The sequence below is a fragment of the Aulonocara stuartgranti genome (assembly GCF_965226115.1).
Source record: "Aulonocara stuartgranti genome assembly, chromosome: 10".
Classification (NCBI taxonomy): Eukaryota; Metazoa; Chordata; class Actinopteri; order Cichliformes; family Cichlidae; genus Aulonocara; species Aulonocara stuartgranti.
Genome location: NC_138946.1, coordinates 26649221 through 26675268, shown reverse-complemented (window position 1 = coordinate 26675268; position 26048 = coordinate 26649221). Strand labels below are relative to the sequence as shown.

The 26048-nt window shown below is 40.2% G+C and overlaps 1 protein-coding gene across 1 annotated transcript in view; it reads left to right on the top strand.

Moving 5' to 3' along the window:
• The window catches only part of zswim7 (zinc finger, SWIM-type containing 7), a 35103-nt gene that overhangs the window by 2713 nt on the left and 6342 nt on the right, over window positions 1-26048 (top strand). The window contains exons 2-4 of the mRNA XM_082549520.1: window positions 9883-9904; window positions 20181-20283; window positions 24341-24445. Coding sequence (XP_082405646.1) covers window positions 9883-9904; window positions 20181-20283; window positions 24341-24445 — 230 coding nt within the window. The remainder of the gene's footprint in view (window positions 1-9882; window positions 9905-20180; window positions 20284-24340; window positions 24446-26048) is intronic.

The window sequence follows — 26048 nt, the reverse complement described above, 5'->3', positions numbered from 1 at the left end:
CATACATTTCTTTAAGTACAGCTCTAGTAGTCTCACTTCTTATTTCAATCAGGTTGATTTTTGGGGGGCTTTGATGGGTCAGCACATTGATTCTTTTCTTCTTCAGTCTTTCTGTTGGGTGATTGTTGTGTTATATCATGCAGTTTGGGCCAAACTTTAGCTGTCTGACAAATGGCCGCACATTTGACTCTAGAACACTTTGGTATAAAGAGGAGTATGGCTGCCACGATTAGTCAACTAGTCACGATTACGTCGACTATCAAAATCGTCGACAACTAATTTAATGAATCAATGGTACAGAAGTGGAGGAAGCAAGAAGAATCAGTTGAATAGTTTGATTTATCTGACTGCTTTGTTTTGCTTAATGTGTCTTATAATCCCATGCACCTTATGGTCCGAAAAATACGTATTTGACTTTTTTATTTGGCACACTGCAGTTTAATGCTGCAAAGCACCAGTTTTTAACTTCAGTGGATATTATACATGGTTATGGTGAGGATATGTCAGCCAATTTCTACTGGAAATGCCTTTTGGTTAAACTTTCAGCAAGGAATTTGCTTTTGCACTGTTAAATTTTTATATCGCTTTAATGCACATAAAAAAACAGCTGCTTGTTTAAGTGAAAATAAATGGATGGGGGGTTTTTGCGCTAGTAAAGTTGTGGAGTTGTATTTTGTCTCGCATCAATTATTGTCAGTTATATACCGTATTTCCCGGACTACAAAGCGCACCTGAATATTAGCCGCACAAGCTAAAATCAGGGGAAAATCCTGTTTTGTACATACATTAGCCGCACCTGACTAAAAGCCGCAGGTGTTTCAATGTTGACTTATCATATGTAAGAGAATATGCACAAAGGGAATTGTCAGGAAAGAGATGGCTGTTTGGAGACACACCCCTTTTATTAATATTTTGAAAAACAAGTTATGGGTACATATTTGCACAACTTTTTTGGTATGTGTACAAGTAGCGGTAATTACAAGTACGAAACATGTACTGTGCTTCATAAATGAGTAACAAATGTAGTACATAACAATAACCTACAGCACACCAGAAAAATAGATTCGGACTACCTTTTAGGCTCAGGTGCAGTGACACGGCTTTAACAAGAAGAAAAGTCAGTCATTCACCACCATCTTCCTGCGCACTAAAACCACCAAAGTCCTCTTCTCCAGTGTCGGAAACGAACAGGCTCAGGATGGCTTCGTCATCCACTCTCAGCTTCTTTCCTTTGTTGTCACTTTCAAAACCAAACAAATCCTCGTTGTCAGTGTCAGAGTCGAACACCCTCAGAAGGGCCGTGGCGGTGTCCTCCTCTCCATCATGCAGCAGTCCAGCCCTTCGAAATCCGTTGGTGATCGTGGATGTTTTCACACTTTTCCACGCTGTCAGATTCCACCGGTGGAGTTGAGCATAACTTGCTTTTCGCAAGTTTATTGCCGCTTGTCATCCACGCCTCCGGCTGAACGTGTAGCGCTACTTTGAAGTTTGTTTTTCGCGCTACTTGTACGGCACTATGTTGCCTGGCGGATGGACATGTGACCAACATACCACTCTTGAACCCCGATACTGTGTGTCTGATCACATGCCCTTCCGCCAGGCAACGTAGTGCCGTACAACAGCGGAACAAACAAAACAAATCGTCTTACGATATGACAAAAATCATGGACAATCCATAGAAAAGCCGCACCTGACTAAAAGCCGCAGGGTTCAAAGCTTGTGCAAAAAGTAGCGGCTTATAGCCCGACAATTACGGTAGTTATCGCAAATTTTCAAATATATATCGTGATAAATATTTTTGACCATATCGCCCTGCTCTAGTGTGAGATGCTCGAGAATATACTCCGGAGTCCTGTTATATTTTAGATAGCAAGGAGCAGACTGCTGAGTTTATTAAACTCCACCGAAACAATCTGCAGATTTCATTAAAACTTAATAAACTATCATCTTGTCTTTATTTTTAGTTAGCACATACATTAAACACTTAAAGTTGTAAGCTAATGATAGTTATATAAGAGCAGATGCATGCTGGTGCAATAAGCTGTACGTTTTACATCCAATGGATGCACGATCTGATTAGTCGACAAATCGCAAAAATAATCGGTGACTAGTTGACTATCAAAATAATCGTTTGTGGCAGCCCTAAAGAGGAGTTCAGGGTAGATTCAGTAACTGCAAGGTGTTCAGGTTTTGTGGCTGCAGAACAAGCCCAAATCTCCACCCCTCCACCACCGTGCTTAACAGCTGATATGGGCTGTTTGTCATGCTTTGTTATTCCTAATTGTACTGTGTAATGGAAATTATTTGAAACAGCGTCAGAATATGGAGACAGTCTCCATGCAATCTTTCACATATACCACATGTAGATGTGCGATAGCATTTCTCTATAAATATTTTAGGCTTAGAGTCCCTCTTTGTCCAAACTAGGGCTGAACGATATATCGCATTTGCGATAATATCGCGACATGATCAAGTGCAATTTTCTAACCGCAAAGGCTGCGATTATACTGCGATTATATTATACAATTCATGGGCTGCATCCTCCTGAGGCCGCATTTGTAGACCGATTACGTCACAGCGACGCGCCGAAGGCTGTCCAAATTACTACCATATCCCAGAATTCATAGCGCGGCCCAGCCAAACTCCAGTTTCCAGCAATGGCGGCCGCTACTAAGTTTTAAAATTACTCATACTAATCTTTCTGGGTCACAAAATAAACTTTTAACATATTTTCAGGCGAGAAAGTAGTTGTGTAAACATCAAATATCTGCTCGGTTTATCAAGATATCCCATATTTGCAAAAGTGCTTCGACGTTTTCAGAGGCGTCTGCTACCCACCAGCTCGACAGCTAGCCGGGAGCTCGAGGGTTACTGATGCGGCCGAGAACGGCACAACTCCCGGCACATCATTTTCAGATCACCGCGGAGTTTCGCTGCTCGGGTTAAACGTAATATATAAGTCACTTAGACAACCTAAAAATGTTATTGTTGGGCTTTTTTCAGTGTTTTGTTTGTTCGTGAGTAAATCGGTTTGGCTGAGATTAAAGTTATTAGATTAGATAAAATAAAACTTTATTAATCCCCCGGGTGGGTTCCTCCTTGGTTTTCACACAGCTGACTAAACGTCAAACAGAAAACTTATTAAACAGAAGTATGAGACAGTCGAGAATTTACACCAGTGTCTGGTTATATTTTAGATAGCAAGAAGCAGACGGCCGAGTTTATTAAACTCCACCGAGACAGCGGTGACGCTAATCAGAACTAGCCTTCTGATTAGCTAATCAGAAGGCTAGTTCTGATTAGCTAATCAGAAGGCTAGACCGTCCAATTTCACGCCTTTAAATTTTAAAGGCGTGTTTGTGTGTGTGTTTATACAATTGCTATTATGTTTGCACTTTATGTGTAATGTTACTGACTGCAGAGATCAGTAAGATGTGTGTATTTTTTATTTATTAGTTTTATTTATTTAATATTATTTTTTAATTGAATGACTGTCTAGTAGTTCACAGATGTCGAAAAACTGAGTGTGGTAAAGCCACTGATTTTTTTTAATGTATATTTCTGCAATCTGCACATTGTACTGACTTTCATTTTAATGTTTACACCAGGGTTCCTTGTCAGCACTTTATGCTCAGATGTTTGTAAGCTAAAAATAAACTATTGTGTATGTTCAAATATACTGTTGTGATTGAAGAAGTTAAATAAAAATGTCAGTCATCAATTCATGCATCACCTCATGTCATCATAACAGAGGTCTGTCTTCCAGGAAAGAACAGTTTAAAATTAATGTAATATAGTATTGGCCATACTATATGATGTATTGCTTGTCTTTGTTTAATAATACAGAAGACAAATACCTTAAAAAATAATCGCATATCGCATCGCAATCGCAATATTGGGGCAAAAAATCGCAATTAAATTATTTTCCATAATCGTTCAGCCCTAGTCCAAACCATCCACACCTCTGTCGGGCTGTCTGTATATTTGTTTGATGCCTTTTGCAAAAGTAAATAAAACACCTGGTTGTATGCACCACAGTTTATTTCAAATTTCAGAAGTGTGAGTCCATGGCTCATTGGATCTGAGGTCCAAAATGAACAGTGACGGATCATCCTGGAAAAATGCATTTCCACCCTCGAGCTCAGATTGTTGACAGATGAAGAGGACTAGAGTGGACCATGACCTCGACTGTGCCCTTTCAGTGGCTCCACCAACTCAACTTCTACCTACACTGCCACCATGCATGGCACCAGAAGACTGTTCCAGTGATTCATTACTGACCACAGCCCACATCTGCAGGTTTCATATCAACAAGCAGGCTCATCAGAAAGCTCCACGTCACAGTTTTCGCCACAACGGGTAGCAACTTGCTACAACACCCTTCAGCTGCCCATCAAATGTGCCAATGGACAGTCCCTACTAGTCTTTTTACCTTAATCAGAAGCTCAGATTAAAGAAATCATGACTCATAACTGGGGAAATTTTTTTTTTTTGTTAAATTCTCTTATTTTCCATTGTGAGACATGTATACACATTATGATTGGGATGATAATGACAGCTGAAGGAGAAAGAGAAGAAAATGGACAAAGAGCTCCACATGGCAGCCCTGACATGTGCTAATCTATCCAAGCTACAGCCTATTAGCCATGTCCCCTGACCACAAACAAGTATCAAGCTCCTGCCAGAGGAAGAAAATGAGCAAGATGACACAACCTGGACATCAGTTTAAAGTGCTTTTAGAGGGCACAGAGCAGTGTTGTCCCTCAACAGCAACAACACTGCTGATGAGAAGCATAGCAAGGTGGACTGAGGCTGGAGGGAAGGCACAAGAGTAACGTGCTGCTACTCTGCTGCAATACCACACACATGTGATAGTATACAGCCTATGTGCACATTTGTGTAATTATGATTTGGGGAAATTGAACTTTAAACATATAGTTTGCTGTCTGTTGTCAGTAAGTTTATCGAGCTGTGATCTAATGTGTTGTTTGGGTGTTGGATTAATTTCAACCTCTGAAGGTCTCAGAAAGAAAGTAGTTGAGCCCAAAACTCATTTTTACAGGCCCGGTCAGCAACATTTGATACTGCAAACTGCAAACGGGACTTCTTATGGTTTTCTGTTAATAATGGCTTTCTTCTTGCCACTCTTCCATAAAGGCTAACTTTGTGCAGTGCACGACTAATAGTTGTCCTATGGACAGATTCCCCCAACCTGAGCTGTAGATCTCTGCAGCTCTTCCAGAGTCACCATGGGCCTCTTGGCTGCATTTCTGATCTGCGCTCTCCTTGTTCGGCCTGTGAGTTTAGGTGGACGGCCTTGTCTTGGTAGGTTTACAGTTGTGCCATACTCCTTCCATTTCTGAATGATCGCTTGAACAGTGCTCCGTGGGATGTTCAAGGCTTGGGAAATCCATTCTCTCCTGACTTTCTCTCCTCACTCTCATAAACCTCCCAACTGTCTCCAAACTCTCACTAACCGCAACTCTCCATCAAACACCCACATTTTGAATGAAGTCTGAGGGGTTTATATCTGTCATAGCTCGCGGCAAAGTTCGAACCACTTCATGAACCAGTCACGTGGTACAGCCGGGCAGCGAGGCTTCGGACGTCATCATTTTCAGCTCCTCCCATAAATGAAGCAAGCCTCAATACGCGCATCGCGGAAACTCCCCCAAAATTACTCGGCACAAGCTTTGAAGCCTCGATACAGAACGTCACATCACTAGCTGCCAGTCTTTTAGGGTATGTCTCTACCAGCTTTGCACATCTACAGACTGAAATCCTTGCCCATTCTTCTTTGCAAAACAGCTCCAGCTCAGTCAGATTACATGGACAGTGTTTGAGAACAGCAGTTTTCAGATCTTGCCACAGATTCTCGATTGGATTTAGATCTGGACTTTGACTGGGCCATTCTAACACATGGATATGTTTTGTTTTAAACCATTCCATTGTTGCCCTGGCTTTATGTTTAGGGTCGTTGTCATGCTGGAAGGTGAACCTCCGCCCCAGTCTCAAGTCTTTTGCAGACTCCACGAGGTTTTCTTCCAAGATTTCCCTGTGTTTGGCTCCATCCATCTTCCCATCAACTCTGACCAGCTTCCCTGTCCCTGCTGAAGAGAAGCACCCCCAGAGCATGATGCTGCCACCACCATCTTTGACAGTGGGGATGGTGTGTTCAGGGTGATCTGCAGTGTTAGTTTTCCGCCACACATAGCGTTTTGCATTTTGGCCAAAAAGTTCCATTTTGGTCTCATCTGACCAGAGCAGCTTCTTCCACATGTTTGCTGTGTTTTCCACATGGCTTGTGACAAACTGCAAACGGGACTTATGGTTTTCTGTTAATAATGGCTTTCTTCTTGCCACTCTTCCATAAAGGCCAACTTTGTGCAGTGCACGACTAATAGTTGTCCTATGGACAGATTCCCCCAACCTGAGCTGTAGATCTCTGCAGCTCATCCAGAGTCACCATGGGCCTCTTGGCTGCATTTCTGATCAGCGCTCTCCTTGTTCGGCCTGTGAGTTTAGGTGGACGGCCTTGTCTTGGTAGGTTTACAGTTGTGCCATACTCCTTCCATTTCTGAATGATCGCTTGAACAGTGCTCCATGGGATGTTCAAGGCTTGGGAAATCCATTCTCTCCTGACTTTCTCTCCTCACTCTCATAAACCTCCAAACTGTCTCCAAACTCTCACTAACCACAACTCTCCATCAAACACCCACATTTTGAATGAAGTCTGAGGGGTTAATATCGCTGTCATAGCTCGCGGCAAAGTTCAAACCACTTCATGAACCAGTCACGTGGTACAGCCGGGCAGCGAGGCTTCGGACGTCATCATTTTCAGCTCCTCCCATAAACGAAGCAAGCCTCAATACGCGGCCTAAGCAGGCTTAGGCCTTTTAAGCAGGCCTAAGCCTGCTTAAAATTTCTCAATAGCTTTATCCCTGACCTGTCTGGTGTGTTCTTTGGACTTCATGGTGTTGTTGCTCCCAATATTCTCTTAGACAACCTTTGAGGCCGTCACAGGGCAGTTGTGGAGCTGTTTTGCAAAGAAGAATGGGCAAGAATTTCAGTCTCTAGATGTGCAAAGCTGGTAGAGACAGACCCTAAAAGACTGGCAGCTGTAATTGCAGAAAAAGGTGGTTCTACAAAGTATTGACTCAGGGGGCTGAATAATTACACACACCCCACTTTGCAGTTATTCACTTGTAAAAAATGTTTGGAATTATGTATGATTTTCGTTCCACTTCTCACATGTACACCACTTTGTATTGGTCTTCCACGTGAAATTCCAATAAAATTGATTCATGTTTGTGGCTGTAATGTGACAAAATGTGGAAAGTTCAAGGGGGCCGAATACTTTTGCAAGCCACTGTAAATGACCTACTTTTCAAGGCGGATGGGAAATAAACACCCCAAACACAGATCAAGGTTTTATAGTTAAATAAAATGAAACTAAAAAGTCAAACTAGATGTGAAAAACAGCTGCTTTCAGTAAAGTTGTTTTTTTATTTTAATACCTATTCTGATTTCTCCTAAGATCCTAAAAATGATTGCTCTCCATGCAATAATAGTAAAAAAGACTAAATCTGAACATTTTCAAACTGTAAAAACTAACCTGAAATGAAGAGGCCACTCTGGGAATAAACTCAAAATAACATATTCAGTGCTTAGAGTCGATTTTTATAAAAAAGCATGCAGACTGCTGTCAGGCTATCAGTACTGTTTGCCTGTACCCCTTTGCAAAGGTAACAACAGCCTGGTTATGTGCACCTCACTTTGTTTCAGATTTCTACAATAACTTTAATGAGCTCAACATTTAACAAAGGAGAGTCTGAGCGGTAATTCTTAGAGTTTTTAGGTTTTTTGAGCTTTGTATGTTTTGACTTCAGAGGGAATTTTCTGGGTCGTCCACTCCTGGGGTGTTAACACATACCTTAATGCGCCATACTAGCAAGTTGGAGTGTTGGAGTGAGAAGTGGTCTTCACTCTTGCTGATCATCAGTTATTTACATGCATTTGATTAGCAAAACCTGACTGCTTCTTATCTTCTTAATTCCTGTGGAAGCAGTAAGGGTGTGCTAAAGTTTTTATTGGACTTCAAGTGCCAGAGCTATCCCAGTTTAGAAATATGTGATAGAATACAAAAGTATGGTGGTGGAGTGCGCCTGAATTTTTTTTTTTCACCATCATAACAAATAGTCTGACAGATAAAATGAACTGTAAAACAGTGATTATAATAAAGTAGAGCTGGGCGATATGAGATTTTTTCATATCACGATATGTTTTTTTCATTTCAGGCGATAACGATATCTATCACGATATAAGCCAAATAACTATATTTGTAAGATTTAAATGTGCCGTTGCTCACAAGTAAAATGTGAAATAATCAGCAGCTTGTTTTTATTTAAATATTTATTTCCCATAATAAGTTCAACAGGGTAGATGTACTTAAGGAACATGAGACTTTTTCAGATAAATAAAGGCAAATATTGCAAACTACACAAAAGGCAGCCGCTAAAGCGTTTAAGTTTCAAAATAGGACAAACGAAACAGACTAAATTGTCAATTCCACTTAGAAACAAAATATTAATTCTAAAAATAAATCTTAGTTTGTTTTACAGAAGAACAGACAAAACTGACTAACTTTTGTCAATATCAAATAAACTGAGAACTAAAAGGAAATTCTCAATCTCTCCTTGTTGTATAGCTTAGCTTTTCAAACAGTTTTAACAGTTACTTTAGTCTGACAAAAGCCGAATGACGAATTAGCGCTTCCAGTCAGAGACTGAGGCTACGTCCACACGTACACGGGTATTTTTGAAAACGGAGATTTTCCATTTTCGTTTTAAAAAATAATCCCGTCCACACATAAAGGCAGAAATGAAGGAAAACGCTGCTATGAACATGCCAAAGCAGCAGGTGGCGCTAGATTCCTAACCGTGCCTAAATGTTGGCCAATCAGAAGTCTAGAAGCCTCGGTGGGAAAAAGTAAACAAAGCTGGGGCATAGAAGCAGAACCGAGTCGTAAGTGTGGAGGGACAGTAACTGTGTGTATATGTAAGCATTTAAACACTGCAGAGAGTAGAATTAACAGTAACAGTATTGTAGAAATTCATTTCACCGAAACAATAACGTGGCGCAGTGTGACGCATGCACCAGTTTATTGTATTTCCAGACTTGCTTTCGGCACAATTTACAGTGCACGCTACTCTATTTTTGTCAGACTTGAAATAGCCGAAATACCTTCACACTACGGAACTTCTATGGCTCTTCCGTTTGACAATCTCTCCGGCATTGGAACCATCATCTGTTTTCTCTTCGGTCACGCTCGGTTGATTTTTCTAGTCGGCACACTCATTTCCTCCATTACGCGCTGGCTCCATTACCCGCTGGCTGCTTCCCAAACAAACACACGTGCGGCTTGGCACTTGTGCTGTACGTAACAAGTCACGCAACGTGACGCTGCGGCTGCGATTGGTTCGGCTCTGTGCTACTTAATTTGGATTGGCTGACCTTTTTTTTTTTTTTTTTTTTTTTTGAGGACAAGAGCGGCGAGGTCTATCGCGATAGCTTAATTTCTCTATCGAGTAAAAGTTATATCGCGATACATATCGTTATCGTTCTATCGCCCAGCTCTATAATAAAGCATAATGAGGTATTTTTGCAGTTTAATGACTTCCACACATTCAATTGCTGGGAAGAGTTTTCCACTGGCTAATGAAGAAGGAGGCAAGTTAAAAAAGTGTAAACACAAAGTAAACGTTCTGTTTGCCTACATAGTTCATCTTTACCTCAACATCAACACAATAGCCAAGTGTTATCTTACAAGCCCTGCAGCAGCTGATAAATTGTTTACACCTTCACTTTTTCTTCTTCTTGCAGTTCCCAATGACCTGCTGATTGCGTAAGTATTATTTTCTTTCTTTCTTTGATTATCTGATTATCAAAATGTTCAACTAGTATAAAAGTACACCAGAAAAGAAAAATCACTCAAACACACACAAACAGTCTTTCCATGCATGTATTTGATTTTCTTTAGTTGTACTAAACTTCTGATGACTACACACTACGCTTGTACTGTACTTCTGATTTCTTTCATCCACCTATCAAATACTGAGGGCATCTTGGATTTCATCTTGGAGTCAAAGAGGAGGTACTGGTCCGTGTGTGGGCTTCTGGTAAACTTGAATGTTGAGGTTGTCATTCTCTTCAGTGTGCACAGCGTAAAGGACAACTGTTTGCCTTTCCTGGACTGCGCAGTACCTCCTCTTTGACTCCCATCACCCTCTGGAACACAAACTTGGGGTAATTAGGACCCTACACCACCGGGCAGATAATATTCCCTCTAAGCCAGAAGGGAAAAAGAAGGAACACACACACATAAAGGAAGCACTTAAAACATACGGTTATCCTAATTGGGCGTTTATAAAGTCAGCAAAGATGCACAGAAAAGAAGATCAGACACCAGCGAGGGAGGATAAGAAAGACAGATGCAACAACATTTTCATCTCCTATGTAGCCGGTGTATCAGAGAAACTCAGGAGGCTCTTCTCCAAGCACGACATCCCGGTGTACTTCAGACCCAGCAACACACTTAGACAGAAACTGGTTCACCCAAAAGACAGAACTCCTAAACACAAACTTAACAATGTGGTGTATGCTGTACAGTGCAGCGAGGAATGTCCAGACCTCTACATCGGAGAGACCAAACAGCCACTTCACAAGCGCATGGCACAACATAGAAGAGCCACCTCCACAGGACAAGACTCAGCAGTTCATCTGCATCTAAAGGACAAAGGACACTCTTTCGAGGATGCCAACGTTCACATTTTGGACAGAGAGGACAGATGGTTTGAAAGAGGAGTGAAAGAAGCCATTTACGTCCACTGTGAGCCAGACGCTTTTCTTTCCAACCTCCTTAGACTACGATGACCTGGATGACTGAGAACCTCCACAAACAGTCAATAAAAGTAGTAATCCACTCCTGTCTGAGTTATGTTCTTAGTAAGAAAAAATTTGGTTCTGAGTGGGTGTGATGTGGATAAACCACACTGACAATGACCAACTATGCATGCGTGCAGTCTGGGTTTCCCCATGTGACACAGACACCGATAGGACTGCGATGGTGTTCTGTGAGATTTCCTGGCAAAGTGGCTCAAAATGTTGAGAGTACAGGAGTGCTCCCTGTCACCACATCCTGTTTATCACACAGGAAGCCTCTGGTTTAGGGGCTCATCACACTCTGGCAATTCACTAGTAGACTTTTGTTTTTTGTCTTTTTTTTTTCTTTTTCTTTTTTAAATCTCCCAGGCTTTGTAGAAGCATATTTATCATATAGCAGCACAATTAGGTTGTCCACATTAATGATTCCAGTCAGAATTTTAATAAAAACAAACTGAGTGATGGGGATGTAATGGATAAAGGGATGTTGTTCTTATTGCACTGAACTTCAGCGTGATTATCTAACATGATTGAATGACCTTTTTCATAGGATAGACCTTTAAACCAATAGAAGTCTGGTTTGAAACCATTTAACATGTGCTCTAATTAGACACATAGTGTTGTGTTAAAGTAACTATCTGCACTAACCCGAGGAGACATGCAGCGACGAAAATGATGTGTATATAAAGAGAAAAAAAAAAGGGGGGGGTTCAAGATGCTCCACCACAGATGAGTGTGTGGTTTGTGTAGATATGCAGTGTGCCTCTCGTCTTTATAACCTTTTGTTTCTCACAAGCATTACTTTTTTTTCAGTATTAATATAGCTACTTTTTGAATTATTTATTCATTTATTTATTTATTTATTTGAGATGCGCTAAATTCCATTTTTATTTTTTTAATGTTCGCTGGAAGACACACTTTGATTTCTAACTTGTATAACTTTATATTTGTTGTTTGATCGAGTGTATAAGACAGATGAACACTGGAACGGCCTGTGAACACGGTTAGAGTGGGGAAAAAAGAAGCCAGTTACTCTTCGTCTCCCTCTCCACCATTGTGGTTTTTTATTTAAATGTTTTTGAGGTTTGTTTGGGGTTTTTTTTCTTTTTTTTTGAACATGGGCTATTGTATGGGCAGAACTCTGTGCTATCAAAAACTGAATTTGAATAAGTTGAATTTGAATTGCTCAGATTGATTCTGAATTGCTCAACTTGAGTTCTTGTCCTGTGAGCCACCGTAAGGAAGTACTTAGAGTAGAACTGGACCATCACCTTTTCAAAGACAAAGCAGTCATTTAGATAAAATATTGGATATTGTTTACCTGTAACTGCACAAAGAGAACTTAGAAATGTAATTACTGACAAGAGTGAACAAGCACTTATAGTGTAATATACAGCTGTGGCCAAACATTTAGAGAATGAGAAGTGTTGAGGTTTTTCCCCCCACAAAGTTTGCTGTTTCAGTGATAGTTGTATATCAAATTCAGTGTTGGGACCAGAGATGGGCAGTAACGTGTTACTTGTAACGCGTTACTGTAATCTGATTACTTTTTTCAAGTAACGAGTAAAGTAAGGGATTACTATTGCAAAAACGGTAATTAGATTACCGTTACTTTCCCGTAGGAATACTGCGTTACTAAAACCGTGATTTTTTTTAATTTTATTTAATTTTATTTATTTATTTTTATTTTTTTTGCGAGAATGTCTCATGACAATGACGTAAGCGAGTGCGACGTTCGTGACAACAGCTGTGTGCAGATCAACAATGGATCATATATCGAGTGCAGGAGAGAGGATGAGCGTGCAGCGTTTAAAGCGTGGAAGTACTGACTAGGGCTGGGCCATATTATACCGTTCACGGTAATACCGGTATAATGTTAGGCAACGATAGGAAAATGAAATATCGCGATAGAATGGGAGTAAAACGCGCATGCGCAGTGCCTTTGTTTTCATACGCACATGGCCGATTGTTGAGTGAAACAGATGAACCAGAATTGGTTTGTAAAAATGGTGCAACTTCAGTGATGTGGAACTGGTTTGGTGTTTGTCCGTCAGATATCCAACAAAGCACATTTTTTTGCAGAACATGCAAGCGGCCGTTGTTATTGTCATATTTGTCGGACTAAGATGCTCTTAAATCTGGGAGTAATCTGGGTCCTAAACTCCGTATGCTTCAGGTCAAACAACACTGCAGCATCACTTAGAGTTAAAAACTGTCTAAATTCTTTCATCTTTAATAAAACGATCAGCATTGCTGCTTTACCAGGTGTAACTATAAAGTTTAACTTCCAGGCATCCATGAAAACAAAAGTTATTACATTTAACGGAGTTAGAAGTTAGCAGGAAGCTAGCGGAAGTTAGCTCGCTAGTTTCGCTAGTTACCTAAGCATGATATAGCATGTTCTGACGGAGAGATTTCTGAAAAAAATCGAACGTACAGCTCTGCTATCACTTCCAACATAAATGAAGACAGGAAACTAAACAGCAGTGACGTTTGTAGGGTTACTGAAGTTGGGCTAGCTCGTATATAATGATGTGCTACGTGATCGCTAGCGACACAGCTATGTTAGCATAACATAAACAGTGAAGCTGGAGGACGAACACTAACACTTTTCCACTTATAAAAGTTAACGTGAAGGTTCTTCATGGTTAGAGACAAATGCAATCGCATGGCAGGATACTGTAAACGGACCAAACTTCAGTCAGGAGAACAACTGAGATAATCCATCCACAATACGAGGTTAGTCATTAATATACTGCAACAACATGGGAATAGAGCAGCTGCCAGAGAATTCAACATTAATGAATCAATGGTACAGAAGTGGAGGAAGCAAGAAGAATGAGTTTAATAAAGTTTGATTTATCTGACTGCTTTGTTTCGCTTAATGTGCCTTATAATCCTGTGCACCTTATGGTCCGAAAAATACGTACTGCACACTGCAGTTTAATGTTGCAAAGCACCTCTTTTTAACTTCAGTGGATATTATACATGGTTATGCTCAGGATATGTCAGCCCATTTCTACTGGAAATGCCTTTTGGTTAAACTTTCAGCAAGGAATTTGCATTTGCACTGTTACATTTTTATAAAGCTTTAATGTACATAAAAACCAGCTTCTTGTTTAAGTGAAAATAAATGGAAGGTTGTCTTTTTGCGCTAGTAATGTTGTGGAGTTGTATTTTGTCTCGCATCAATTATATCGTCGGTTATATCGTTATCGCAAATTTTCAAATATATATCGTGATAAATATTTTTGGCCATATCGCCCTGCTCTAGTACTGACCTTACTTTGAGTTTGATTCCATAAAAAGTGACAAAAACATTAGCGTCCGTTGTGCGTGGGAAGAAAACTGCGCAACGACGTAATGGGAAATTCACAGAAACTCGCGGATTCTTCCACTGACCGCTGCAGCACACCTGCACCAGGGTAAACCTCCGCCTACCCCACTCCTGCTTTACAGGTGAAAATAGAGCAACAGGACCGCTAGTCTTTGATTTTATTTATTTTCTGCTGTGTTTTACTTGCATCTATTTGAAAGACTGAGTGTAAACACAAAAAATATTTTATTTTATGTGCTGGAATGTGCAGAAAATAGGTTTAAATGTTAAACTAATTTCTTCCAGTCAGAGAATGTTGCATATAATTAAATTTTTGCCTGATGCATAAAGTTAAAAGATTAAAATGGATAAAACAAGTTTTAAAAAGAGACTTTTCCATTTGATTACATTTTGTATGATGGATTATGCAGAAAAAGTAGAATTGGGCTGAAAGATCTATCGCTTTATCACCTATTCAGGTTGTAAATCGTGTTTTTTAATAAGTAACTAAGGACCGGCCACCGGTCCGAGTGTCAGGAGAACTGAACTTCAGGTAAGAAGTTATGACCTGCAGTCTTTCTGGGTCAGATATAAACCAAGTTTAGGTGGAGTTTATTTTCGTTATGCTGACTTTTTTGTACTGCGTACTAGCTAGCATGACGGGGTTTCTATACAGCTGGGTGGGTGCTATGTTACTGATGTTAAACTTTATTTTGTTCATAAGGTTAATTATTAGAGTTGCCAACTGTCCCATTAAAAAAACCCAGAATAGTCTGGTATTCAGAGAAAATATTACGCGTTTCATATTGAGGTGAAAAGGAAGACAGTTTGTCCCGGACTTCAGCTACAATGAAAAAGACACAAAGCTGAAGTTATTCTGTCTTTACGCTGTCAGCTGCCTCTTCTTCTCTTATTCTCTCCCCTCCCTCTCCCGTTTCTACTTCAATCATGAAACTGATCAATGATCAGGTGATCGGCTTTTCTCTCTTGTTTGTTTATCGCCCACTTCGCGCCAGAAAGAAGAAACCAGCGGAGCTCGCGTTAAACAACAGCTGCACGTTTAAGCTTGATCAGCTGTTGTTAGAATTTATTTAATATTAATTTCTAGTATCAGCTGATGTTTGCTGGAGCCACAGCTGTAAAAGCTGCTGGTCATGATATGGTTTGGTTATCTGGTGAGAGGGAAACATGAAGATGAAACCAGGAGATGTCCTTACTGAATCATCAGAGCTGAACAGGTGATGGAGAAACAGGTTTACCTTTTAGGTCACATGAATGAGTTGAAGGGAAGTTATGAACTGTTTCTGAGAGACAAATAAAACCAGGATCCTTTTCTAAGTAGCTGACAGCTGGTAACTGCAGGGGCGGGTCTAGCAAAGTGTTGCCAGGGGGCCAGGTAGGGCATTAAAAGGGAAAGGGGGGCACAAGGAAATACTTTCTTATTCTCATTTAAAATGTCTAGCTTTTATTTAAAAAAAAAAAAAATGAAAAATTATTATCTGAGTCTTACAACAAACGATTGATAGATTGATACATTGATACATATATACCATCAAGACAGTGTACATCACTGTCACAACAGTGTTTATTTTCATTCAAAGGCTTTATGATTTTTCCTATAATAGTGGGCCGGTCTCTAGTCAAAATGCCCGGGACGATTTTTTTTTGTCCCAGTCCAGCCCTGTATGCAGCTCATCTGCAGTCTGGTGTTACCTACATCTTCCTATTCAGAAGGCAGAATTTCCGAGTTCTGAGTACAATCAAAAGCACCACAACTGCAGTTTTCCTGTTGGATGTAAAAAGCGCACATGATTTTGTGACGTAGGCTAAAATCATGGCGGCGGTCAACGACTGTCCAGGCATGGGATTTCTCTCGTGGAAATACAGTGGGGCAAAAAAGTATTTAGTCAGCCACCGATTGTGCAAGTTCCCCCACTTAAAATGATGACAGAGGTCAGTAATTTGCACCAGAGGTACACTTCAACTGTGAGAGACAGAATGTGGAAAAAAAAAATCCATGAATTCACATGGTAGGATTTGTAAAGAATTTATTCGTAAATCAGGGTGGAAAATAAGTATTTGGTCAATAACAAAAATACAACTCAATACTTTGTAACATAACCTTTGTTGGCAATAACAGAGGTCAAACGTTTACTATAGGTCTTTACCAGGTTTGCACACACAGTAGCTGGTATTTTGGCCCATTCCTCCATGCAGATCTTCTCGAGAGCAGTGATGTTTTGGGGCTGTCGCCGAGCAACACGGACTTTCAACTCCCACCACAGATTTTCTATGGGGTTGAGGTCTGGAGACTGGCTAGGCCACTCCAGGACTTTCAAATGCTTCTTACGGAGCCACTCCTTTGTTGCCCGGGCGGTGTGTTTTGGATCATTGTCGTGTTGGAAGACCCAGCCTCGTTTCATCTTCAAAGTTCTCACTGATGGAAGGAGGTTTTGGCTCAAAATCTCACGATACATGGCCCCATTCATTCTGTCCTTAACACGGATCAGTCGTCCTGTCCCTTTGGCAGAAAAACAGCCCCATAGCATGATGTTTCCACCCCCATGCTTCACACTAGGTGTGGTGTTCTTGGGATGCAACTCAGTATTCTTCTTCCTCCAAACACAACGAGTTGAGTTTATACCAAAAAGTTCTACTTTGGTTTCATCTGACCACATGACATTCTCCCAATCCTCTGCTGTATCATCCATGTGCTCTCTGGCAAACTTCAGACAGGCCTGGACATGCACTGGCTTCAGCAGCGGAACACGTCTGGCACTGCGGGATTTGATTCCCTGCCGTTGTAGTGTGTTACTGATGGTGACCTTTGTTACTTTGGTCCCAGCTCTCTGCAGGTCATTCACCAGGTCCCCCCGTGTGGTTCTGGGATCTTTGCTCACCGTTCTCATGATCATTTTGACCCCACGGGATCAGATCTTGCGTGGAGCCCCAGATCGAGGGAGATTATCAGTGGTCTTGTATGTCTTCCATTTTCTGATGATTGCTCCCACAGTTGATTTTTTCACACCAAGCTGCTTGCCTATTGTAGATTCACTCTTCCCAGTCTGGTGCAGGTCTACAATACTTTTCCTGGTGTCCTTCGAAAGCTCTTTGGTCTTGGCCATGGCGGAGTTTGGAGTCTGACTGTTTGAGGCTGTGGACAGGTGTCTTTTATACAGATGATGAGTTCAAACAGGTGCCATTCATACAGGTAACGAGTGGGGGACAGAAAAGCTTCTTACAGAAGACGTTACAGGTCTGTGAGAGCCAGAGATTTTCCTTGTTTGAGATGACCAAATACTTATTTTCCACCCTAATTTACGAATAAATTCTTTACAAATCCTACCATGTGGATTCATGGATTTTTTTTTTTTCACATTCTGTCTCTCACAGTTGAAGTGTACCTCTGGTGCAAATTACTGACCTCTGTCATCATTTTAAGTGGGGGAACTTGCACAATCGGTGGCTGACTAAATACTTTTTTGCCCCACTGTATGCACATTATCTTTTCCTTTCTATTGGTAGGTGGCACAGTGCACTTGTGGCAAGTAAGCAAGCTAGAAGACTGGAAATCTTGCTGGGTATCCAGTTATGGAAGCAACACATTAACAAGAGAATTCTGAGTTAAACCAAAGTTACTTTCCCTAGTAACTAGTTACTTTGAAAGTAACGAGTAACTATCAAGTTATTTTTGATAGTTACATTACTAGTTACTTCTAAGTTACTAATTTAAAGTAACTTACCCAACACTGATCATATTCTACTGGAAACAGTCGATCATATTTGTCAAAGCTGAACCCAGGGCAAACTAAGCTAAATTTAGCTTTTTTTTTCTTTTTTTCTTTTTTTTTTAGCAAACAGCTACAATAAGCATAACAGTTATCAGCTATCATTTGTTTACATGATGCTTTTTCTTATACAGGTAATATATTTATTACCAACCTGAACGTTTATCTGCCGGTCATCTGACATGACGAATGACTTCTGAATACTTAAATCTGTGTCCCGCTCCAACTCAAGATGCTGTAGGAAGGTCTGCAGGTACAAACGGTGCTCGATTACTCTGCGGCTTTCACAAATGGCCTGGATGTATGCCCCCAAAAACTGAATTGTAGAACTGAAATTGAATGGTGAGCAGTGAAACTGAAAGCATTCAAAAGCTAAATTTAAAGAAGGATGAATACAATTTCAAATTAAATTAATTAATTTTCATAATGTAAAATTCTGTTTCGATTCAGTGATGATCATTTTCAAATCAATTTATTGGATTTCAAATTAGGCTAATTCAAATTCAGCTTCAGAAGGTTTTATTCAAGTTGAGCAATTCAGATTAAATTTGAGCAATTCAAATTTGAATTGATCTTATTCAAATTTAGTTTCTGATGGCACAAAGTTCTGCCCATACTAGTGCCGTTCTTTCTTTCATACAGAAAGTCTTAAGAAACTGGGGTTTGTTCTGAAATAATCTGTGCGAATTTTAAACCAAGTTAGAGGTTTTTTTTGAACTGCCAAACTCCTCTGTGCAGGCACCAATATGTGATAACCATGCCTTTTTGCCTCCTTGGGATGATAAATCCTATGTTTGGAAGGAGAAGGGCTTAATCATATTCAAAGATCTTTATATAGATGGAAAATTTGCATCATTTAATCAGCTTAAGCAAAAATTTGATTTACCGCATTCACATTTTTACCGTTACCTACAAGTCAGGCATTTTATGCAATCCAATATGAAGAATTGCCAAGATGTTCCACATGAACATAACCTTTTTAAGGTGTTCCTGAGCCCTCCTTACTCCAAACATTTGATTTCTACAATTGTACATTTGTTTGCTGACAGCATTGAAGTGCAGACTACGAGGATAAGAGACGCTTGGAGGGAGGAATTGGGCATAGAAATATCAGAATCTATGTGGGACAAATGCCTATCAAAAATTCATTCCTGCTCTGTTAACAGCAGACATCAATTAATACAATTTAAAATTGTCCATCGGCTACATTATTCCAAGGTTCGGCTACACAAAATTCATCCTTCAACTTCCCCCATATGTGACAGATGTAAAACATCAGAGAGCACATTGGCTCACGCTTTCTGGCATTGCCCCTCATTGACCAATTTTTGGTTCAAAATATTTGATTGGTACCCTAAAGCTTATGGGATTTCCATCTCACCCAATCCAGAAATTGCAGTTTTTGGCTGTGTACGTTCCAGAACTATCCCTGCGACTGTGTGGGTGCCAATCGACCTCGGAATGATGATCGCGAAAAGACTTATTCTACAGGAATGGAAGTCCGCTGCTCCTCCCTCCTTCAGTGTCTGGCTCAATGACATGCTATCAGTCATTCAACTGGAAAAAGTTCGATACCTGCAAACACCTGCAGCAAATGTTTTCTCAAAATCCTGGACTCCGTTTTGTACTCGCCTTGAGAAGGCTCACGTTGTATAAACATGTACCATGGCACTGCAACTTCCCTGTTTATTACATATTCATGACATTTAATTCATTATGGATACTGGTAGTTTCTGATTTTAATGTTTTCTTTCTTTTTTTCTTTTGTCTTTGCCTATTGATTCATATTATTGTTGTGCTATTTCTTGTCCTATCATCTCAGCGCCTGAGCTGTATTTGTTTGTTGATGGGGTTTTCTATGCTGAAAAAATTAAAATAAAATATTGGGGGGGAAAAAAAAAATCATCCAAACTGTGGGTGGCCATTTTTTCAAATTTTGGGAAAACTGCTATAATATAACAACAGAAAAATCAGCAAACTCCTAAAATCCATGACGATCTGGCATTTTTAATTAAGAAATGACAGGTTTCTGTGATTAATTGTTTTGCTTTTCTTATACACTTTTAAATCTGAGCACAAAGCTTCTGTTGTTGTTTTGACGACTCCTTCTTCTTCTTCTTCTTCTTGTCTCATAGGCTGAAGTTTGTCTTCGGGTCTTGTGCGTTACAGGCTTTGGATTTGGTTGACCAGCACTCAGTCACCTGTTTGACAGCTCCCAGTGGACGCAAGGCCTTTCAGGTCTCTTTTTTTTTTTTTTTTTTTTTTAAGCCCGAGTCTCACTTCTCTGTGCCTGCCAAGGTCATAAAAGGTGTTTCTCACTGCATGTGAGAAATTCCTTCCTAAAAGCACAAATTTACAAAAGCATTTTACGCATGAAGAACATTTTTATAAGACAGGAAATGACTTAATGTGAAAGAAAAAGGACTATTTTCCTGAAATTTGTCCTGAGTCATGCTGCAAGCTTATGAGTTAGCCTCAGGGGGACAAGGCATCAGTTGTAGTGGGAGAAACAAAGCAGTCCACCAAGGTTGTGGTCATTGTGTCCTGAATTTCCTGTAAACTCCTTTAGCCTCTTGTAAAAAGTAGTTTTATGAGAGGAGCGTTAGAGCACAATGCAGCTAAATAAAGACATGGATTTTGTTCGTGTTGTGAAATTTTCAGCACAACTTAACTTTTCCACATCATTCACACCGCAGCTACCTCATGTCTGACCATTTTACATCAGTATTTCTAAATATTTCTGGCAACTTGAATCACTTGAGAGTTTTAGATTTTTTTTTTTTTTTTTTTTAATCCAAAAGCATCAAATTTGCTTTTGCATCTTATAAGTTCATTTTGACAGCTGTGAGTTTCCTCCTGTAATCCAGCCAGGTGGCACTTATATAAAGTTTTAATTTAACAGTGTCTGTTCAAATCATGTCTCAGAGGCATGGCTCAGACATTTAGCTTACACTGCTCTCTGACTTCACTTGTCAGTAGGCAGCATTTAAAATCAAACCAACCCCTTAAAAATACCTGAACACATCAGAACATAGTGAGAAGTGCATGAAGACACATATTAGGTTCCAGCTAAAATGAATCAAAGCAGGTCCCTGATTTCTAATGAGAAATAAAAAAGGAGGTGAAGTTACTGCTGTGAGGATCAAAGGTTAAGTGATGAAATAACGTTCAAGGTTGGACTTGAGGCCCTGTGATTTTGACCAGACTGGAGCATCTTCAGGAAGTATATGCTATCACTGGGAGTTGGAGCTTTAGCTCATTTTCTGGCTTTTCTGCAATTAGTCATCCACATGTCAAGCATTTATGCCAATTTCCTGTAAGGCGGGAAGAGGAGGGAGCAGCCGTCTCTCACCACATTACAAAAATAATCTTATTTGGGAAAGAAATGCATTTACTGGAAGTGCAGTGATGCGTGTGTTCAATGGAAAGAAGATGATAAATGAACAGATTCGGCCATTTTTGTCATTTCCTACTAATAATTTGTTTCTGTTGGACGGAGTTTCTCGTGTTGTGGTGGTTATTTTGTCACCTTATGAATAACCCATGAGAACTTGGCATTTCAGTGCAATTTTTCTTTACAGTCTTATCTCATTCTTAAAGTCAAATGACCTTTTGATAAGAAATGTACCACCGTTTTGTTTTTTTGGAAAGAGAATTTGTGAGTGGTGAAGTCTTAGAAGTACTGAAACTTAAAATAAATGTTTTTGAGTCAACTGTCATTAATATAGTGGGGAAATAGAAAGTTATTACAGCTTCTCACAGTTCAAGGTGACAATATGAAATGTTGTCTGTAAGTTATTTAATTATCTATCAAATATCCAGTTCAGGTCATGTTTTAAGGTTTCAGTTTAAGGTGGTGGTGGTGACATGGCCTGCTGAGATGTGTGACTGGCTGTAAGGAGGGTTTATTTAATCCTCTCTGAAGTGCCATTAGTTATAAGCTAAACCATTCTTCTTAATGGAATGTAAAACATAAGTCTTTGTAGCATTAACATGAAGGCTTTTTGGTTCTTAAAGTAATTCATCATTACACATGAGAATCTCCAGGTCTGTGTTTTGTAAGTCAGAATAAATGCACCCAGTCAGGGTTGACTGATAATGCACATATACAGCATGTTGGCATACAGACACAGGGGTAGCGTATCTTAATGACTTCCCACTATAAATTTCCCCAAAGTTTGTGGCGTGGAACGGAGAGCTGCCCTAGTTCCTGCTCCTCTGGCTCACGTTAATGGCAAATACTCTCATGGGAGCCACTGCTTGTAGAAGAGATGAAGCCAGAACTCTGCTGAGTCCAACTGCAGTGAGTAACAGAGAGACGCTGATGTATAGCGTTTTTTTCTTTTTTGAAGAAACTTCAATGCCTGCCAAGCAGTGCAAGCGCAGTTTGGTGTCTTTTGATGATACTTGCCACTAGCTTTGTGGTGAGAACTGCAGCAGAGCCTCATGAAAACAAAAAAAGCTGGTGTGAGCTGATTTTAAACTTGGCTCTTTAGAAACTGTAGTGGTCCTTGTCCATGTGGTCACAGTTTTACAGCTTCTGTCCTCATCTTGGTGTGGAAAGTACATCTTTAGTGAGGTGTTGTGAGTCTATGTAATTGTCTCTTTTGTGCCCTTTTTTTTTTTTTTTTTAAATAATGAAGTGTCACATTGAATAAATGAGGTGTTTTTGCTTTTGTAGGTCAGAGGCAAAGGTAATTCATTGAAGCTTTGGAGAATAATGGAGCCTGCTCTGCCATCTTGGCAAGCATTAGTTATTGTGAAGTGTCAAGCTAATCCACCGACTTAATGTCCTCGTGTGTCATGTGTATGAGGACGGCACCTAAATCACTGTCTGTAGCTGGGAGCGAATGCTGACATCATGAGCAGCTTCAGTCAGCCAAGGCCATTAGGCATCCCACCCAGGTTTTTTAAAAATGCATTATTTATTACTTATCTAAATAACTAATGAGAAATCATGTAGTTGGTAGAAGCTAAAGAATAGTTTACACCATTATATTCCTCTAAATTTGCCGGCATGCGGTCTATGAAGTGCAATGCTCTGCAAAAGTGTTGAGTCCCCCCCCCCCCCTCATTTCTTTGTTTTGCTAGCAAAATGGGAAATACAGAAATTGAAACATGTGCAAACATACATAGAAATGCAGTATACAAGGCAAATGCTTGTACAGTCTTAATCTGCTTGAAGGTAAATATGTGTTTTGATCACCTCTATTCTTCAACAGAGCCTTAAAGGCAAGCTTTCCTATGAGTTCTGTAACTAGTCTTCAGTGTTACAAGTGGCTCTACCTTCCACACAAGTAAGATATGCATCAACTATGTTGTTTACAAACTGATCAGTAAATCTGTGGGGAGGTGTGTGCTTGGGTGAGTGAGCAGAACATTAGAAATCTGTAAGTCCGGGAGCTTGTGAGAGAGATGAAAAACTGGTCAGCTCTTTATATACGCTTGGCCACAATGGTACGTGGACTGGTTCTTATATAGAGTACTCAAAGGGCTCCATCAGACTCACTGCCACTGATTTTCAGTCCAGCTCTTGTGTACTTTGTCATATCTCAGCCCTTTCTCTCAGTTTTCCTTCCTTAGCAATGGCTTCTTGATAGCCACTCTTCCACTAAGACCATTTCTGATGAGGCCTTGTCTAAGAGGGTAGATGGGTCAAACAAAAGGTTCAGATGCATCTCTCAGGTTCTGTGTCCGCTCTTTGCTGTTTTGTTTTGTTTTTCCTATTTCTTAAGGACATGACTTTCAGGTACTGTTCATCTGTCGTAGCAATCTCTTCTTCTCTCCTCCACTGGTTCGGTAGTCTCAAAGGTTTTAAAGACACACTCACACCATGCACAGCACCAAAAGCATAACCTCCTTGGTTGAGGTAATCATATGAACACTAGGAAAGACGGTTTGTTTGTTTGCTGGTCTACATCATAGCTACATTTGTTTTGTTTTTTTAAGGTTTTAGAACAAAATATTTCTCAATCTTAAATTTAGATAGATAGATAGATATAAAAAGGAGGGAAAGATCCATATGGAACAAGATCACGTCTGTAATATCCACAACTCGGCCAGCTATGCCTGAACTCGTAGAGAATCATTTGGGGAAACAACTTGTTTTCCTTCATTCCATTGCATGCTTTTTTTCTCCACTTCTCATCTACACAACTGCCTCTGCAGTACTGTAGTCAGATTTAATTTCAGAATCCCCCTCATAAACAACAAATGATACCTCTGCAAGTGACATTTATTTCATTTGAGGTCAGTAAACACATATTTAAGTATGTTTTGCATTAATATCTTTCAGGTAACGGGAGGTTCGGGACGTTTGTACACTTGCTTCTTGTCCTGCCACTACTGCCCATGTCCAGCCTTTGCCTACAGTGTGCTACGTAGAAATGACGGCCTGGTGGTAAGTCTCATACAGACCATATGTCGTGTTGCACTAAAGGTTTTTAGTTGGGTAGATGTGGGGAGTGGAGAGAGAATATCGTTTAAATATAAGTGCTACACAGATGTATCTGTGTACTTGCCAATGATAGTTTTAAAGCGAAAAAAAAAAGCTGATTAAAGTGCATTTTCTTTTTGTAGCTGCATTTAGTGTTTGTTTTATTTTTCAGATAAAGATTACACTGCCTGTGATAAGGGTGCTTTCACAAACCAACGATCAGCTGAGCTCTTTACATCACAGTATTCCTATAAATGATGAGGAAGTAAAAGTTATGTTTATTTGTAGTGCAGTGTTGTGGGTGCGTGCTGTTTATGTTAGTAGTTTTTAATTGTATGTCCGTTTAGATAATTTATTTGCTGCCTTGTTTTCTTCTCTGTTATTTCCTCTTCACCTTCTCATATCCATTTCAGAAACACCACCAAGTCAAGTTAGCATGGGAATTGCCTAAGAGCACTTGGATGACATGTTTTATTAAGAGTGTTGATACTTGCTGCTATTATATCAATAACAAGAGAAAGCTATACGACATGTTGCTATTGAGGTTTTTCTGCTTTGCACATAATTGGTGTCTTCACTACAAAGGGTTCTAATGCTTTGTATTTGATTGCCTAGGTTGTTGTGTTTTGTTTTCTGAAAAGCACTCATAGGAGTTTGTTGTATTTTCCTGACCTGGTTGCTCCTTGCAGTCTTCAAATGGTAGTCCTCCAGCTGTCAGGGGCTTGAGTAGTAGTAGTAGTATTTATAGCCCCAGAGGTGAAACCCCCAGAGCAGTGGCTAACCACACCAAACCTTTACATATTTTGGAACGTGAGGGGGACATTTCCATTATATAAAGTAGTATATTTACACACACACACAGTTGTGTCTTGTCATTCAAGCATGATCTAAGTGGAAAATCTTTGCCAACTCAAGCAAGACAAAGCCCATGTTGAAATGTGTGTGACATGTGTGTGACAGATGTGGTCAGGACTTGTTTTTGTCTGGTCACTGATGGGCGTCTACCTCCCATCGCTCCAGCTAGCTGTTTTGGCTCCAAATATCTGCAAGTAAACGATCTTCGCTCGTCCTCTGACCATTAGGCCGTTCCCTGGAGGACGCTGCTAAAATCGGTGTGAGAAACAGAGAGCTGCAACAGACCATAGAGACTCCTCATGAGCACGTCAGCGCCATTGATATCTTTCCTCCTGAAAAATGTAAATGCTCATCAAACTCTTCGTCCACTTAGATGACGGCGGAGACGAGTTTGTGTCGGTCCAAATGTGAAGCGAAATGGTGGACACGTTCATTTTAAAGAACTCTCACAATCCCAAAGTCAAAAATGAGACGCATGCAGGGTGTAGCCCTGCCTCACTAGAGCTATTTCATTCATTCCCGTGCTCTGCAGATTCCAGCATGACCACAAGAAGACAGATGAGGTAGTACTGCTCTGACAAGTACAGTGGGGCAAAAAAGTATTTAGTCCGCCACCGATTGTGCAAGTTCCCCCACTTAAAATGATGACAGACGTCAGTAATTTGCACCAGTGGTACACTTCAACTGTGAGAGACAAAATGTGAAAAAAAAA